This window comes from Haliotis cracherodii, unplaced genomic scaffold, assembly GCF_022045235.1.
Source record: "Haliotis cracherodii isolate W230 unplaced genomic scaffold, xgHalCrac1.p SCAF_8, whole genome shotgun sequence".
In the NCBI taxonomy this organism is placed as follows: domain Eukaryota; kingdom Metazoa; phylum Mollusca; class Gastropoda; order Lepetellida; family Haliotidae; genus Haliotis; species Haliotis cracherodii.
In genome coordinates, this window is record NW_027266341.1 from 35,671,509 (window position 1) to 35,689,795 (window position 18,287).

The 18,287-nt window shown below is 46.6% G+C and overlaps 1 protein-coding gene across 1 annotated transcript in view; it reads left to right on the top strand.

The window, feature by feature from the left end:
- LOC139449611 (E3 ubiquitin-protein ligase HERC2-like) overlaps positions 1–18,287 on the top strand; it is a 147,877-nt gene that overhangs the window by 92,255 nt on the left and 37,335 nt on the right. The window contains exons 31-45 of the mRNA XM_071231085.1: positions 461–636; positions 860–1,049; positions 1,295–1,474; positions 2,187–2,377; positions 7,345–7,495; positions 8,285–8,487; positions 8,845–9,072; positions 9,510–9,693; positions 12,150–12,421; positions 13,265–13,547; positions 14,175–14,344; positions 14,862–15,044; positions 15,976–16,108; positions 17,052–17,162; positions 17,824–17,932. Coding sequence (XP_071087186.1) covers positions 461–636; positions 860–1,049; positions 1,295–1,474; positions 2,187–2,377; positions 7,345–7,495; positions 8,285–8,487; positions 8,845–9,072; positions 9,510–9,693; positions 12,150–12,421; positions 13,265–13,547; positions 14,175–14,344; positions 14,862–15,044; positions 15,976–16,108; positions 17,052–17,162; positions 17,824–17,932 — 2,764 coding nt within the window. The remainder of the gene's footprint in view (positions 1–460; positions 637–859; positions 1,050–1,294; positions 1,475–2,186; positions 2,378–7,344; positions 7,496–8,284; positions 8,488–8,844; positions 9,073–9,509; positions 9,694–12,149; positions 12,422–13,264; positions 13,548–14,174; positions 14,345–14,861; positions 15,045–15,975; positions 16,109–17,051; positions 17,163–17,823; positions 17,933–18,287) is intronic.

Consider the following 18,287-nt stretch of genomic DNA (forward strand, 5'->3'; position numbering starts at 1 on the left):
GTGACACAGAGCATACTCAGACTTGCAGTTGAGTGACACAGAGCATACTCAGACTTGCAGGTGAGTGACACAGAGCATACTCAGACTTGCAGGTGAGTGACACAGAGCATACTCAGGCTAGAGAGTAATTTGTTATCCTTTGGTAATGATGTAACATATTTTCGGTAACAACATTTTTTTTACATAATTTTGAAGATGATTCTGTATTACTTCTTGTCTAGATAAGGCCACAATAATTATTTACTAGATTGTCATCCCCACCCGAATCACAACTAAACCCCCAACAACTTAGTTGTTTAGAGCACTGTAACAACATCAGTTGTCAAACAGCCATTTCATGTTTATGACATGCCATAAACTGGTCTACAACCGACTCTTGGTGTGTGTCCTACATTGAGATGATTGTAAACTTGGTTGGCAATGGCACTGCCTGCAAGTGAGATGTTCATCCTGTGTGCAGGTCCCGACCCGGATCTGCTGATCCCGGACAACAACATGGTGGTGTGCACTGTGCCGGAGGAACAGAAGGTCAAGAAGCAGACGCAGCAGATGCCGCTGTCCGGAGCCGAGTTGGCTGCCATGATGAAGATCGGGACTCGGGTCATGAGAGGCGTTGACTGGAAGTGGGGGGATCAGGTTCGTTTTAAGTTAAAATTAAAGCTGAAAGGACAATTGAACAATATAGCTGTAATACTAAAAGTCATAATTACTATCAAAACTGAAATGACAACTGAATGTTGAACAAAAACTTTGAATTTTTATTCATTGTTGTCATGATGTAGCAGTAACAATTTTGACTATGGACTCTACTCATCCTAATCTGAAATAGCATTCTGACTATAATGCTTGCTGCATGTAGGACGGCCCACCACCAGGTCTGGGTCGTGTGATCGGGGAGCTCGGGGAGGACGGCTGGATCAGAGTGCAGTGGGACACGGGGAGCACCAACAGCTACCGGATGGGCAAGGAGGGCAAGTATGACCTCAAGTTGGCCGAGCCGCCGGAACTCCCGGACAATGATGAAGAAGATGAAGAGGAACTTGAGTCAGGTGGGTCACCTTGCAGTCTCCTTCATCTCTCACACTTCATCTCTCACACTTCATCTCCCAAATCTCCTCACACCTTCATCTGGCACCCCCATGTCTGGTGTTCCCCGCCGTGATATTGCTGGAATATTGCTAAAAGCGGCGTAAAACCATACTCCCTCATCACCTTCATCTCTCACACCTTCATAACCTTTCATGTTCCGTTAATAAAGTGAATCCCTAACATTGGTGGAGATGTCTCATTACAGAGAAGTGCAAACCCGAGAGCAAACACCCGACATCCTTGGTGCGACGGTCAACAATATGGCTACTGTGCTCCCTGTCTGTGAGTGCAGGAATCCACTCCGACCGTGCTCAGAAGGAGGCTATAGGATCTCTGTGTGGCCTCATGAGGAACGTTGTGGACTGTGGCTGTAACTATGGTCTCAGTGAGTACCGTGTTCTAGTGTTTATAATGCACAATTTAAAAAAGCTTTGTAGAGTGATGTGCTTTTTATGGTTTTCAACAGTGAGTTTTATATTTTCCAAAAACAAAAATATTACTGCAAACACTTTACATTGCATATTGTAGGGCAACAACTCCATACTGAAGTAAGCCAGTCAGTCCTGTTATTGCGATATTAGATGACATAAAGTCTTCAGTGTAATTCTGCCTTTGAATTTTTAATCCATTTCATGAATTTTATTCTTAATTTGATTCATTGTGTATATTAATTTTGGTTAGATCACTTGTAAAATTATCAGCATTCAGTCATGTCAGAAACCCAAAGCTTGCAAGTCTAAGAAAAATCTGTCGTTCATTTGAATATGTCTCATAATTTTAAAATTTCTGCAATTTTAAAATTTGACATTTTTAGTTTTCCAGTCACTATATTAGTTCAATAATCTTGGCATGATGTTAATCCCCATTTCACCTCACCTCACCTGTGGAACATGGCCCAGGAATTCAACCATGTAAGGTTGGAATCATTTAGATAAGGAAGCATGTTTGTCTACATACGTTAGAACGTATGTTGTGGAACTTGCCTTGTGTCACCAGGGAAGCTGGGAAGAAGATTGTACTAGATGCTAATTGAGTTTTCAGTGTGTTTTATGTGTATTAAGGGTTTGGTTTCAATAATGCTACTTTCTGGTCTCTAGATGTCAACTCAACAGCAATCCAGATTGCCAGCGAGCAGCACTTCAACTGGTGCAGCCTAGGGTTTGTGCGCAGCATCGCAACGGGGCAGGTGATCAGCCAGGCTCTCAGCACGCCCAGGTGGATCTCCCTGCTGATGAAGATCCTGGAGGAGGAGCAGGGCGTGAAGCATGTCAAGAATGTCTACAGACAGGTGAGGGATAACCTGGATAATTACATAGCTGTTCTATAGTGGATTGTCACTTGTAGTTGCCTGTATACTGGGTCAGTCTGTGCCGAGACACCTGACCAGTTGAGTTGGTCAGTAGTTGCCTGTGTCCTGGATCAGTCTGTGCCGAGACACCTGACCGGTTGAGTTGGTCAGTAGTTGCCTGTGTCCTGGATCAGTTGAGTTGGTCAGTAGTTGCCTGTGTCCTGGATCAGTCTGTGCCGAGACACCTGACCGGTTGAGTTGGTGGGTAGTTGCCTGTGTCCTGGATCAGTTGAGTTGGTCACTAGTTGCTTGTGTCCTGGATCAGTCTGTGCCGAGACACCTGATCAGTTGAGTTGGTCAGTAGTTGCCTGTGTCCTGGATCAGTCTGTGCCGAGACACCTGACCAGTTGAGTTGGTCAGTAGTTGCCTGCATACTGGATCAGTCTGTGCCGAGACACCTGACCAGTTGAGTTGGTCAGTAGTTGCCTGTGTCCTGGATCAGTCTGTGCCGAGACACCTGACCAGTTGAGTTGGTCAGTAGTTGCCTGTGTCCTGGATCAGTCTGTGCCGAGACACCTGACCAGTTGAGTTGGTCAGTAGTTGCCTGTGTCCTGGATCAGTCTGTGCCGAGACACCTGACCAGTTGAGTTGGTCAGTAGTTGCCTGTATACTGGATCAGTCTGTGCCGAGACACCTGACCAGTTGAGTTGGTCAGTAGTTGCCTGTATACTGGATCAGTCTGTGCCGAGACACCTGACCAGTTGAGTTGGTCAGTAGTTGCCTGTGTCCTGGATCAGTCTGTGCCGAGACACCTGACCAGTTGAGTTGGTCAGTAGTTGCCTGTGTCCTGGATCAGTCTGTGCCGAGACACCTGACCAGTTGAGTTGGTCAGTAGTTGCCTGCATACTGGATCAGTCTGTGCCGAGACACCTGACCAGTTGAGTTGGTCAGTAGTTGCCTGTGTCCTGGATCAGTCTGTGCCGAGACACCTGACCAGTTGAGTTGGTCAGTAGTTGCCTGTGTCCTGGATCAGTCTGTGCCGAGACACCTGACCAGTTGAGTTGGTCAGTAGTTGCCTGTGTCCTGGATCAGTCTGTGCCGAGACACCTGACCAGTTGAGTTGGTCAGTAGTTGCCTGTATACTGGATCAGTCTGTGCCGAGACACCTGACCAGTTGAGTTGGTCAGTAGTTGCCTGTATACTGGATCAGTCTGTGCCGAGACACCTGACCAGTTGAGTTGGTCAGTAGTTGCCTGTGTCCTGGATCAGTCTGTGCCGAGACACCTGACCAGTTGAGTTGGTCAGTAGTTGCCTGTATACTGGGTCAGTCTATGCCGAGACACCTGACCAGTTGAGTTGGTCAGTAGTTGCCTGTGTCCTGGATCAGTCTGTGCCGAGACACCTGACCAGTTGAATTGGTCAGTAGTTGCCTGTATACTGGGACAGTCTGTGCCGAGACACCTGACCAGTTGAGTTGGTCAGTAGTTGCCTGTGTCCTGGATCAGTCTGTGCCGAGACACCTGACCAGTTGAGTTGGTCAGTAGTTGCCTGTATACTGGGTCAGTCTATGCCGAGACACCTGACCAGTTGAGTTGGTCAGTAGTTGCCTGTGTCCTGGATCAGTCTATGCCGAGACACCTGACCAGTTGAGTTGGTCAGTAGTTGCCTGTATACTGGATCAGTCTGTGCCGAGAAACCTGACCAGTTGAGTTGGTCAGTAGTTGCCTGTATACTGGGTCAGTCTGTGCCGAGACACCTGACCAGTTGAGTTGGTCAGTAGTTGCCTGTATACTGGGTCAGTCTGTGCCGAGAAACCTGACCAGTTGAGTTGGTCAGTAGTTGCCTGTATACTGGGTCAGTCTGTGCCGAGACACCTGACCAGTTGAGTTGGTCAGTAGTTGCCTGTATACTGGATCAGTCTGTGCCGAGACACCTGACCAGTTTAGTTGGTCGGTAGTTGCCTGTGTCCTGGATCAGTTGAGTTGGTCAGTAGTTGGTTGTGTCCTGGATCAGTCTGTGCCGAGACACCTGACCAGTTGAGTTGGTCAGTAGTTGCCTGTATACTGGGTCAGTCTATGCCGAGACACCTGACCAGTTGAGTTGGTCAGTAGTTGCCTGTGTCCTGGATCAGTCTGTGCCGAGACACCTGACCAGTTGAGTTGGTCAGTAGTTGCCTGTATACTGGGACAGTCTATGTCGAGACACCTGACCAGGTGAGTTGGTCAGTAGTTGCCTGTGTCCTGGATCAGTCTGTGCCGAGACACCTGACCGGTTGAGTTGGTCAGTAGTTGCCTGTGTCCTGGATCAGTTGAGTTGGTCAGTAGTTGCTTGTGTCCTGGATCAGTCTGTGCCGAGACACCTGATCAGTTGAGTTGGTCAGTAGTTGCCTGCATACTGGATCAGTCTATGCCGAGACACCTGACCAGTTGAGTTGGTCAGTAGTTGCCTGTGTCCTGGATCAGTCTATGCCGAGACACCTGACCAGTTGAGTTGGTCAGTAGTTGCCTGTATACTGGATCAGTCTGTGCCGAGAAACCTGACCAGTTGAGTTGGTCAGTAGTTGCCTGTATACTGGGTCAGTCTGTGCCGAGACACCTGACCAGTTGAGTTGGTCAGTAGTTGCCTGTATACTGGGTCAGTCTGTGCCGAGAAACCTGACCAGTTGAGTTGGTCAGTAGTTGCCTGTATACTGGGTCAGTCTGTGCCGAGACACCTGACCAGTTGAGTTGGTCAGTAGTTGCCTGTATACTGGATCAGTCTGTGCCGAGACACCTGACCAGTTGAGTTGGTCGGTAGTTGCCTGTGTCCTGGATCAGTTGAGTTGGTCAGTAGTTGGTTGTGTCCTGGATCAGTCTGTGCCGAGACACCTGACCAGTTGAGTTGGTCAGTAGTTGCCTGTATACTGGGTCAGTCTATGCCGAGACACCTGACCAGTTGAGTTGGTCAGTAGTTGCCTGTGTCCTGGATCAGTCTGTGCCGAGACACCTGACCAGTTGAGTTGGTCAGTAGTTGCCTGTATACTGGGACAGTCTATGTCGAGACACCTGACCAGGTGAGTTGGTCAGTAGTTGCCTGTGTCCTGGATCAGTCTGTGCCGAGACACCTGACCGGTTGAGTTGGTCAGTAGTTGCCTGTGTCCTGGATCAGTTGAGTTGGTCAGTAGTTGCTTGTGTCCTGGATCAGTCTGTGCCGAGACACCTGATCAGTTGAGTTGGTCAGTAGTTGCCTGTGTCCTGGATCAGTCTGTGCCGAGACACCTGACCAGTTGAGTTGGTCAGTAGTTGCCTGTGTCCTGGATCAGTCTGTGCCGAGACACCTGACCAGTTGAGTTGGTCAGTAGTTGCCTGTGTCCTGGATCAGTCTGTGCCGAGACACCTGACCAGTTGAGTTGGTCAGTAGTTGCCTGCATACTGGATCAGTCTGTGCCGAGACACCTGACCAGTTGAGTTGGTCAGTAGTTGCCTGTGTCCTGGATCAGTCTGTGCCGAGACACCTGACCAGTTGAGTTGGTCAGTAGTTGCCTGTGTCCTTGATCAGTCTGTGCCGAGACACCTGACCAGTTGAGTTGGTCAGTAGTTGCCTGTGTCCTGGATCAGTCTGTGCCGAGACACCTGACCAGTTGAGTTGGTCAGTAGTTGCCTGTATACTGGATCAGTCTGTGCCGAGACACCTGACCAGTTGAGTTGGTCAGTAGTTGCCTGTATACTGGATCAGTCTGTGCCGAGACACCTGACCAGTTGAGTTGGTCAGTAGTTGCCTGTGTCCTGGATCAGTCTGTGCCGAGACACCTGACCAGTTGAGTTGGTCAGTAGTTGCCTGTATACTGGGTCAGTCTATGCCGAGACACCTGACCAGTTGAGTTGGTCAGTAGTTGCCTGTGTCCTGGATCAGTCTGTGCCGAGACACCTGACCAGTTGAATTGGTCAGTAGTTGCCTGTATACTGGGACAGTCTGTGCCGAGACACCTGACCAGTTGAGTTGGTCAGTAGTTGCCTGTGTCCTGGATCAGTCTGTGCCGAGACACCTGACCAGTTGAGTTGGTCAGTAGTTGCCTGTATACTGGGTCAGTCTATGCCGAGACACCTGACCAGTTGAGTTGGTCAGTAGTTGCCTGTGTCCTGGATCAGTCTATGCCGAGACACCTGACCAGTTGAGTTGGTCAGTAGTTGCCTGTATACTGGATCAGTCTGTGCCGAGAAACCTGACCAGTTGAGTTGGTCAGTAGTTGCCTGTATACTGGGTCAGTCTGTGCCGAGACACCTGACCAGTTGAGTTGGTCAGTAGTTGCCTGTATACTGGGTCAGTCTGTGCCGAGAAACCTGACCAGTTGAGTTGGTCAGTAGTTGCCTGTATACTGGGTCAGTCTGTGCCGAGACACCTGACCAGTTGAGTTGGTCAGTAGTTGCCTGTATACTGGGTCAGTCTGTGCCGAGACACCTGACCAGTTGAGTTGGTCGGTAGTTGCCTGTGTCCTGGATCAGTTGAGTTGGTCAGTAGTTGGTTGTGTCCTGGATCAGTCTGTGCCGAGACACCTGACCAGTTGAGTTGGTCAGTAGTTGCCTGTGTCCTGGATCAGTCTGTGCCGAGACACCTGACCAGTTGAGTTGGTCAGTAGTTGCCTGTATACTGGGTCAGTCTGTGCCGAGACACCTAAGTTTTATACAAAGAAGTACAGGACAATTCTTACAAAGGCATTTGGTATCTTGATCGGTATGTGAATGTTTACTTAGGATAAGGATTGACCTGGGTCTCTCAGTCTGAGACACCTGCAGCTGTTGCAATTGAAGCAGTTTTATTTATTCAAACAGACATATTTTTTTGCATCCATTAATCTGCCTTGTGATCCTGGGTTTGAATCACAGTTCGTCCTGATTACATTGTAGATAAACGTCTGAGAACTTCAGGATTTCCTCCCACATCAAACTGATATGACTGAAATTCAAAGACTTGGATTAAACTCTTTTCAGATTCTAACTCTGAAGCTCCTCCGCACTGTCTTACCTTCCTGGGACCACAGCATGGACATCACCCGCATCAACGACATCATCCATCGCCTCTTCAAACTGCTGGGCTCTGTGCTGACAGCATGCTCAACAGACCCCACTCTCATCTCACAGTGTAAGTTGCCTCCCCTGTTGCCATAGGGATGTACTTCCTTTGCATACATAAATCTGCCTTGTGTACCTGGATATTTCCAGCTTTGTAGTCGCATAAATGATTTTGTAATTTTACCCTAAATAGTAACAGTATTCCACTAGATAGGGGCTATGGGGTAGCTAAAAATTGTTGGATAAATCCCGTATCTCCTCATTCCGCTATAATACCTTGGTTTGAATCGAAAGGTACAATGAGGGAAATTATAAGCCATGACCTGATATTGTTACAATTCTTGACCCTACATTATTGATGAAACCAGTATTGGACATACAGTACTGCTGCAGTAATATGGACCATACAGTACTGCTAAAGCCAGTATGGACCATGCAGTACTGCTGAAGTCAGTATGGACCGTGCAGTACTGCTGAAGCTAGTATTGGATCCTCAATACTGCTGAAGCCAATATGGACCATACAGTACTGCTAAAGCCAGTATGGACCATGCAGTACTGCTGAAGCTAGTACTGGATCTTCAATACTGCTGAAGCCAATATGGACCATACAGTACTGCTAAAGCCAGTATGGACCATGCAGTACTGCTGAAGTCAGAATGGACCATGCAGTACTGCTGAAGCTAGTATTGGATCTACAATACTTATAAAACCAATATGGACACCATATGACACCATAACAGCCTCCTAATATTTTCTGTTTGTGTTAGTATTCAGTGATCTCCCTTGACAGTGCCAGAATTCAGATGCTCAAAAACATTTCAAAATGACTCAAATCCCAACATTTTCCTTCTTTACAGATGAGAGCCCAAGACCATGTCGAAAGCAGGTACGAGCCCCAGTGTCCATCACAGCGTCCTACACCAGCACAATCACGGAGGAGATTGTTGCTCTGCTGAGGAAGCTACACTCCCTCGACACATGGAACATCCACATCAACAAGTTTATCGAACGTCAGCTGCCACGCATCGTGGACCTCATACAAGACAGACCAACCCAACAGGTACCATACATAAAATCCCACTTATCTTTCTTGCTGGCAGTTATATTTATGTGTGTTGATTTTGTTAGTTAAAATCTAAGAAAACTTAGAAACCCAGTATGTCATGCTTGCTGTAAAAGGCGACTATGCTTGTCGTAAGAAGCAACTAATGGGATCAGGTGGTCAGGCTCGCTGGTTTGATAGATGCATGTCATCATATTCCAACTGCATGGATCGATGACCATGATTTCAATCACTCAATTGTCTAGTTCAGACTAGTTTATTTACAGACTGACGTCATATTGCTGTTGTTTAACAACAAACCAACAAAACTCCAATTCTGTATCTCTGTGTAACACGTCTTGCTGTTCTTCCCAGCCACCGAGTGATGAAAGCCGACTGGGCCAGGACCAGGAGACTGTCGCCATAGTGATGGCCGTTCTGGCCATGATAGGCGGGGTGGACAACCGACCTCGGCTTGGGGGTCTCGTCCTACATGATGGTTATGGAGTTGGCACAATATCAAAGATCACACCCAAGGGAAAGATACACGTCCAGTTTCACGATGGCTCGGCTCAAGTGTGTCGTCTCACGGAGCTCACGTCGGTAAGTCCCCAAGCAGCTACCATCATTGGTGATCTAACCGATGTGAAGTTAGGAGAAACTCAATCTCCATGAAGGCAGTATATATATATATGCTCAATATCAAATTTATCAATCAAAGTCAACAAAAATTTAAAATTCCAAGGAGCACTAATGCATCGAATTAAGCAGTCACTGATGGTACCACTCCATCTAACTGTCTTCCTTTCATTCTGTCACTCTCACCAACTCTCATTTATTCTTTCACTCACTCTCTCTTAGTCTTTCACTCTTGCTGTCGCTGTCACACTCTCTCACTCTCTCTCTTGCTCTCTCTCTTGCTCTCCCTCTTTTCACTTTCATTCTCATTTTTCACTCACTCCCACACTCACTGTCACTCATTCTCTCCCTCACTCTCACTGTCTCCCACTCATTCACATTCTCCCTGTGGGGTGTTGCAGCTCCCCCTGGTTGAGTTCAGCATTGAGAGGCTGCCTCTGACTGGGAGTCTGCTGACCAGCTGGGCTAAACTTGTCAGTCTGGCCGGTGCCGGCTTCCGTACAGAGAGAAAGGAGGAAATCCCCCGTGCTCCACTAGCCACCAGCACTGGCAGCATCGAGTCTGTGTCGGGGACAACATCAGTCGGTAGGTTCTGTAGAGTCTCTGTCCATCAGTCGGTAGGTTCTGAAGGGTCTGTGTCTGGGACACTGTCAGTCAGTAGGTTTTGTAGAGTCTGTCTGGGACAACATCAGTCGGTAGGTTTTGTAGAGTCTATGCCAAGACAATCGGTAGGTTCTGTAGAGTCTTATGTCCGGGACAACATCAGTCGGTAGGTTCTGTAGAGTCTGTCTGGGACAACATCAGTCCGTAGGTTCTGTAGAGTCTTATGTCCGGGACAACATCAGTCCGTAGGTTCTGTAGAGTCTTATGTCCGGGACAACATCAGTCCATAGGTTCTGTAGAGTCTATGCCAAGACAATTGGTAGGTTCTGTAGAGTCTGTCTGGGACAACATCAGTCGGTAGGTTTTGTAGAGTCTATGCCAAGACAATCGGTAGGTTCTGTAGCGTCTATGTACGGGACAACATCAGTCCGTAGGTTCTGTAGAGTCTATGCCAAGACAATTGGTAGGTTCTGTAGAGTCTATGTCCGGGACAACATCAGTCGGTAGGTTCTGTAGAGTCTGTCTGGGACAACATCAGTCGGTAGGTTTTGTAGAGTCTATGCCAAGACAATCGGTAGGTTCTGTAGCGTCTATGTCCGGGACAACATCAGTCCGTAGGTTCTGTAGAGTCTTATGTCCGGGACAACATCAGTCCGTAGGTTCTGTAGAGTCTTATGTCCGGGACAACATCAGTCCATAGGTTCTGTAGAGTCTATGCCAAGACAATTGGTAGGTTCTGTAGAGTCTATATCCGGGACAACATCAGTCGGTAGGTTCTGTAGAGTCTGTCTGGGACAACATCAGTCGGTAGGTTTTGTAGAGTCTATGCCAAGACAATCGGTAGGTTCTGTAGCGTCTATGTCCGGGACAACATCAGTCCGTAGGTTCTGTAGAGTCTATGCCAAGACAATTGGTAGGTTCTGTAGAGTCTATGTCCGGGACAACATCAGTCGGTAGGTTCTGTAGAGTCTGTCTGGGACAACATCAGTCGGTAGGTTTTGTAGAGTCTATGCCAAGACAATCGGTAGGTTCTGTAGCGTCTATGTCCGGGACAACATCAGTCAGTAGGTTCTGTAGAGTCTATGTCCGGGGCAACGTCAGTCAGTAGGTTCTGTAGAGTCTGTCTGGGAAAACATCAGTCAGTAGGTTTTGTAGAGTCTATGCCAAGACAATAGGTAGGTTCCGTAGAGTCTATGTCCGAGACAACATCAGTCAGTAGGTTCTGTAGAGTCTGTCTGGGAAAACATCACTCACTAGGTTTTGTAGAGTCTATGTCAAGACAATAGGTAGGTTCTGTAGAGTCTATGTCCGAGACAACATCAGTCAGTAGGTTCTGTAGAGTCTATGTCCGGGACAACATCAGTCAGTAGGTTCTGTAGAGTCTTATGCCCAGGACAACATCAGTCAGTAGGTTCTGTAGAGTCTATGTTCGGGACAACATCAGTCAGTAGGTTCTGTAGAGTCTATGTCAAGACAATCGGTAGGTTCTTTAGAGTCTTATGTCCGGGACAACATCAGTCAGAAGGTTCTGTAGAGTCTATGTCAAGACAATCGGTAGGTTCTTTAGAGTCTTATGTCCGGGACAACATCAGTCGATAGGTTCTGTAGAGTCTAATGTCCGGGACAACATCAGTCAGTAGGTTCTGTAGAGTCTATGTCAAGACAATAGGTAGGTTCTGTAGAGTCTATGTCCGGGACAACATCAGTCGGTAGGTTCTGTATAGTCTATGTCCGGGACAACATCAGTCAGTAGCTTCTGTAGAGTCTTATGTCTGGGACAACATCAGTCAGTAGGTTCTGTAGAGGCTATGTCCGGTACAACGTCAGTCGGTAGCTTCTGTAGAGTGTTATGCCCGGGACAACGTCAGTCAGTAGCTTCTGTAGAGTCTTATGTCCGGGACAACATCAGTCAGTAGGTTCTGTAGAGGCTATGTCCGGGACAACATCAGTCAGTAGGTTCTGTAGAGTCTTATGTCCGGGACAACATCAGTCAGTAGGTTCTGTAGAGGCTATGTCCGGGACAACATCAGTCAGTAGGTTCTGTAGAGTCTATGTCCGGGACAACATCAGTCAGTAGGTTCTGTATAGTCTATGTCCGGGACAACATCAGTCAGTAGCTTCTGTAGAGTCTTATGTCCGGGACAACATCAGTCAGTAGGTTCTGTAGAGTCTATGTCCAGGGACGCTGTCAGTCAGTAGGTTCTGTAGAGGGACACTGTCAGTCATCTTTATCCTGCTTTTGGTGTGTTGAACATTTTGACTGCCCTTGTAACATTATTTATTTATACAATTATAAATAACCTGATTTTCCTCTCATCATAGAGTTTGTTAAGTACAGAAAATCATCACTGAATAAAAACTTTAGTTTCCTATCACTGCTAATACCTCATTGAAATGATGGTGCTAACTAACCCATGCCCCCCTTCACCCTGTGCCAGGAGGATTCACTATCAACCCAAAAGAGTTGCGGAAGCAGCAGATCAGGCTTAGTCTGCTCCGGGCAGCGCGGGTCCTGTTCAGTCATCAAGACAACCTGCGCCAGATCTTGTCTCAGCCGGTCGCAAGTGAGTTTCTCCACGATGGCTTCGGCGTTATCGAGGAGGATGTGAACACTGAAACATCACAAGGGACGTCGCTGATGCAGCAGTTGTTGATGGCTGCCACTCAGCCCTCGCCTCTGAAGGCCATGTTCAGCAGGGAAGAGATGGAGGTCAGTTCTCATTATGGAATCTATATGTGTGATTGGCCAGACACGTACTTGTCCGCCAAGATGGCCAACAGACTTCTCCGGCATGTACAATCATTATGCTCAATTTGTCACTAACGATTTTATGTGCCAACCATAGACTCACTGATGTTTCCTCTTGAATAAGGAAACACATTTACCTTCATTTTCTCACAAAACGTGAACCTTGTGAAGATCTGTGGTAGAATAGGTCTTCAGCAACCCATGCATGGTTGATCCGTGTCATTGTATCCTAATTGTGTGGATCGATGCTCATGATGTCAATCACTGGATTGTCTGGTCCAGACTCAGTTATTTACAGCCCCCAGTCATATAGGTGGAATATTGCTGTGTTTGGGGTTAAAAAACAAGCATACAAACAAAAACAACACATGACTATTGGTAATGTTAAGAATGTCCCTCGTGAATTAGTATTGAAAGTTTAACTGTTGAATTATTCTTTCACAAGGGACAGGCCCTGCGAATATTTCGGTGTAGAATAGGTCTTCAGTAACCCATGCTTGCCGTAAAAGGCGACTATGCTTGTCTTAAAAGACGACTAACGGGATCGGGTGGTCAGGCTCGCTGACTTGGTTGATACATGTCATTGATCCCAATTGCGTGGATCGATGCTCATGATATCAGTCACTGGATTGTCTGGTCCAGACTCAATTATTTATAGACCGCCGTCATACAGCTGGAATATTGCTGAGTGCGGCATTAAACAACAAACCAACCAACTAACCACAAGGGACAGATAATCTGTAAATCCTCTTATCTCATTCTTTTTGTCTTGCTTTGTGACAACTGACTGTTTTCTTGCTACAGGCAGCTGCACTGGCCACATGTCAGTATCTGACTGCTGAAGCAGGACAGCCGTGCGACTCCGACGAAGACACCAGCTCTGACGAGGACCAGATGATGGCTTCTGGGATATCGTCCATCACCTCCTTTAACACCCCGCCGGTTGCAGCCCCTGTACCCAGGGTGCCACGCCCACGCAAGATGAGGCCCTCACAGCCGCCTCCATCATCCCTGGTGCAGCAAATCATTGAGATGGGCTTCCCCAGGAAGAATGTGGAGTTTGCCATCAAGGTCATTGGCAATGGAGGTACGAAGTCCTACATCACTCTGGGGAGACAACAGGAATGCATTTATTCATCCAGAATTCCAAACAAATATAGGTGCATTGGGGATAAAACTGGTTAAATTGGAATGCTTTATAGTTTATATTTTTTTTAAATTAGGAGGATTTAAATACTGGGAATCATTCTTGAAAAAAATGTTTTTCCAAAGTACTGCATCCCCTAGAGTGGGGTGCGCATTATGCTTGGGTGCACACTGTACACCGGAAAATACAGTATTTAACATTGCATTCAATGCAATAATGGCTACATGAAGATCAGGGATAGAATTGGTCTTCAGCAACCCATGCTTGCCGTAAGAGGTGACTATGCTTGTCGTAAGAGGCGTCTAATGGGATCAGGTGGTGAAGCCATGCACCCATAGTGTCCCAATTGCTTTGATCGATGTTCACGCCATCAATCGCTGGATTTTCTTGTCCAGATTTAATTTATTTACAGACCACCATCAAATAGCTAGAATATTGCTGAGTGTGGCGTTAACAAGCAAGCAAACAAACACTGCAATAATGCACACTAAGCACTGAGGCCTTTCCCTCTTCATTGGTCCTGTTATAAAGTCAACAACACATGAATATTCTTTTTGTTTTGTACAGCCCTCAGCTCGACCGATTCTCGGAGTGCCGAGGCGCTGGTGAGCTGGCTGATTGAGCACCAGGAGGTTCCAGGCCAGGAAGAGTCGGACACGGACAGTCTATCCTCCATCGATGGGTACTCCGAGAGTGACTCCATGTCTGAGGACTTTGATGACTTCGACACATATGATGTGAGTCTTGTACACATGTTATTTCAAAGGACTTCAACAGCAGCAAACTTTATGCAGGTTTTTGTCTGCCTTTGTTGTAATAACGCTTGTCTTTCACTTGAAGATCATTCCATGACATAATCGAAATACTGTTCATTTAGTGAAGTTCTATAACCGAAATTCACTCACTCACTCACTCATGCTCAGGTGTTTCACCAAAGTCTACAACTAGGATGTGACTGAAATGCTGTCACAAATGTCTAGACTCTATTCACTTACTTCTGCAATATTATTGTCTTGGGCATGAAGTGGCAGTCGGGTAGCCTAGTGGTTAAAGCGTTCGCTCGTCACACTGAGGACCCGGTTTTGATTCCCGACATGGGTACAATGTGTGAAGCCCATTTCTGGTGTCCCCCGCCGTGACATTGCTGGAATATTGCTAAGAGCGGCGTAAAACCATACTCACTCACTCACTCACTCACTTGGGCATGAAACATATCTTCACTCTGTCATTGGTGTAAGCTGATGTATTTTCCAGTTCCTGCCGTCCGACCGAGGCGGTGCTGCCGGGGCTCCCACACCATTCAAGAAGCGCACTGACTTCCTGAGCAACGATGAGTATGCCGTGTTTGTCCGTGACCACATCCAGGTGGGAATGATGGTCCGGTGCTGTCGCACATACGAGGAAGTTCATGAAGGCGACATCGGCAAAGTCATCAAAGTGAGTACCAGCGGAAGGTCTGGGGTTTGATCCCAGCTGTGTCATACCAAATGACCTTAAAAGATAGTACTTGTTGTTACTCTGCCTAAGCATTCAGGGGCTAAAACAAGGATTGGTCAGCTGAGAGTCAGTATACTGTATACAGCATGGAATCTCTGTGGGCTAGCACTATAAATCGGTCTGGACTAGTATAAGCACACACAGACACACACATTCACATATGCATGCACGTCGCTATATAAGTGCAATAATCTTGGACACGGCGTTAAACTCCATTTCACCTCACCTCACCTCACCTCACCTCACCTCACCTCACCTCACCTCACCTATTTACGTTCAGCTGTAACAAGCTCCAGAACTTCAGTGCAAACTTGAATTATTATGAGACATGGGATCTGATTGGCCAGTTGTGACAATCTTGTAAAAGCTGTTGCATTAGGGGTAATGGGAATAGCCAAACAAAAGGTTGACGACCTTGGTCAGTTGATGTCAGCTAAGGCTAAGACTGCATGTGGATTTTCAACACAGTGATACACGGATTCATACCTTGAATCCGGCTATGTCTTACTGCCTCAAAGAAGGGACTGTCCTTCATTGTAAAGTGTGTGAGATTGACTTCGCTTGCATACACACTGGTAATAACGACTTCTGACAAGTAGCTGAATTCTTCTAGAACTCCTGGTATGGCAAGTTGGGGGGAAACAGGGGTGGTAGGGTAGCCTAGTTGTAAAGTGTTTGCTTTTCTTGCCAAAGATCTGGATTCCCCACATGGGTACAGTGTGTGAAGACCATTTCTTGTGTCCCCCGCTGGAATATTGCTAAAAGCGGTGTAAAACAATACTCACTCACAAGGGGGAAACAGGTCTGAAACGTATTCACGCTTCTTCTTGACACGTGTCACTCTTCTTATACATTGGTTGTTGTGCTTCAGCTTGACCGCGATGGCCTCCATGACCTGAACATCCAGGCGGACTGGCAGAGGAAGAATGGGACGTACTGGGTGCGCTACATCCACGTGGAGCTCCTGGGCTTCACTAACATAACGTCAGGTAACCGCACAGAGTGTAAGTGGAGACTGTCTTCTGTTGCTGCACCGGCACACGCCCAACTCCCCCTCCCCCACACGGCGTCATTGCACCGTCCACGCCTGCCACGCCTGCTGGATCACTACCTCCACACAGCAGTCTCAGCCCTGGAACTAAAGCCTATGTTAATTATGGAGGTCTGATTGGTGTGGAATATGTTTGGGTTAAGTGGGACCAATATGTATTTGAGTCAAATAATTGTAAAGAAATTGTATCTGAAATATTGGGCCAGGTATTTATGTTATTCAAGTCTGCAGCTGACCTTGTCAAGTTGAGAATTTTCAGCTGGGCTATTCTACAGGGCTCAGATTGCTTTGTGGAATGAATCAGTTTCACCTGACCCCGACATGAACCCTATCTGGACCTGACCTGCACCCGATCTGGACCTGACATACACTGACCTTGGTCAGACCTGGACCCAAACTGCATCTGGTTGCACTGACCTGAACCTGGCTCGGACCCAACATGAACCTCGCCAAGACCTGACCTGGACCTGACCTAGACCTGACCTAGATCTGACCTGAACCTGACCTGAACCTGACCGGACCTGGTTCTGACCTAGACCTGTCCTGAATCTGACCTGGACCCAACATGAACCTGACCTAGATCTGACCTGGACCCGACCTGACCTGGACCCGACCTGACCTGGACCCTATTTGGATCAGTTCTTGATTCTATTCATTTCCCCTTCCTCCTTCACAACCATGGGATTTCATCCAGCACTTTGTTTGTCTTTGTTATGTTTGCAATATGTTTGTTTCCAATCTGTTACATTTAATTCTCCTGTTGTTAAATTTGTGAATTGTTTCTGAATTATTTATCAATTTCTTTGATATAAGTTGTTGATCCTTTTTATGTTTTGTTTGTTTTGAAAACACCTTCTTTTGAGCTCATAATGAATAGATTATATTCTTAATTTCAGTTGGTAGTCAGAATATCAAGGTTGGCGACAAGGTGCGAGTGAAGCCGTCCGTGTCCACACCAACGTACAAGTGGGGGTCCGTCACACACGGCAGCGTAGGGACTGTAACAGGTACACTTACCTCTTGTTGTAACATGTCTGCCCCAGAGGGATTTGCATCCAATTCTTCAAATTTGTATCATCATATTTTGCTAAATTCAGGGTCTTTGCCTTCCATACAGAATCACTGTATACAATGAAGTAATGTTTTTCTTAGAAATACATGTGTAACAATGTGTTTGCAAAGCTAGGCACATACTCTCAAATGATAACCCATCATTGTCAAATTACATAAGTCATAAATTGTTTGCAGTAAAATGAACTACAGTCCTACATGAAACATCCAAGGTTCTGGGCTACCAGAATATATTTTTTGATAGCCCAATGGGCTTGGTACCGTACACTTATGTGGGATCTCGATTGGATGTATAAATTCACCAAGACTGCCCTGTGGTCTAGTGGTTGAGCGTCTGCCCAGAGAGCGGAACGTCCTGGGTTCCGTTCCCAGCGTCATCCCAAAAGACGTTAAAAAATGTAACTTGTTGTTACTCTGCCTGGTGCTCAGCATTATGAGGCATTATGGAGGATTATTACTAGATGGGATGTTAAACCCCATTTCACCTCACCTCACCTTTCACCAATGCTTGATAAACATGATGAAGTTGTTGATTACTGGTGAACAGATGTTTTGAATGTGAGGTCGGGGCTTCAATGCTTGTATTCCTATGTCCAGCTATCAACCCCAACGGCCGTGATATCACAGTGGACTTCCCGCAGCAGGCACACTGGACCGGGGTCATCGAGGAGATGGAACTCGTGCCCAGCACACATCCCAGAATCTCGTCAGTCTATATTATTATCATTATTGTTATCCTCACTAGATCCAGGGATTTACCTAGACCTGCCCAGAATCTGTTTTAAAAAGAAAATGTGTAGTATTTTGGCAACTAAAAATGACATTTACTTACAAAACATGTAGTATTTTTCGTTAACTTTGGCTACTGAAAATGACATTTACTTACAAAACATGTGGTATTTTTCGTTAACTTTGGCAACTGAAAATGACAATAACTTACAAAACATGTAGTATTTTTCGTTAACTTTGGCAACTGAAAATGACATTTACTTACAAACCATTTCATTGAAAGGACTTCTGTGGGGGTCAAGTCTCCCACCCCCCCATTTCAATTTAGCGAG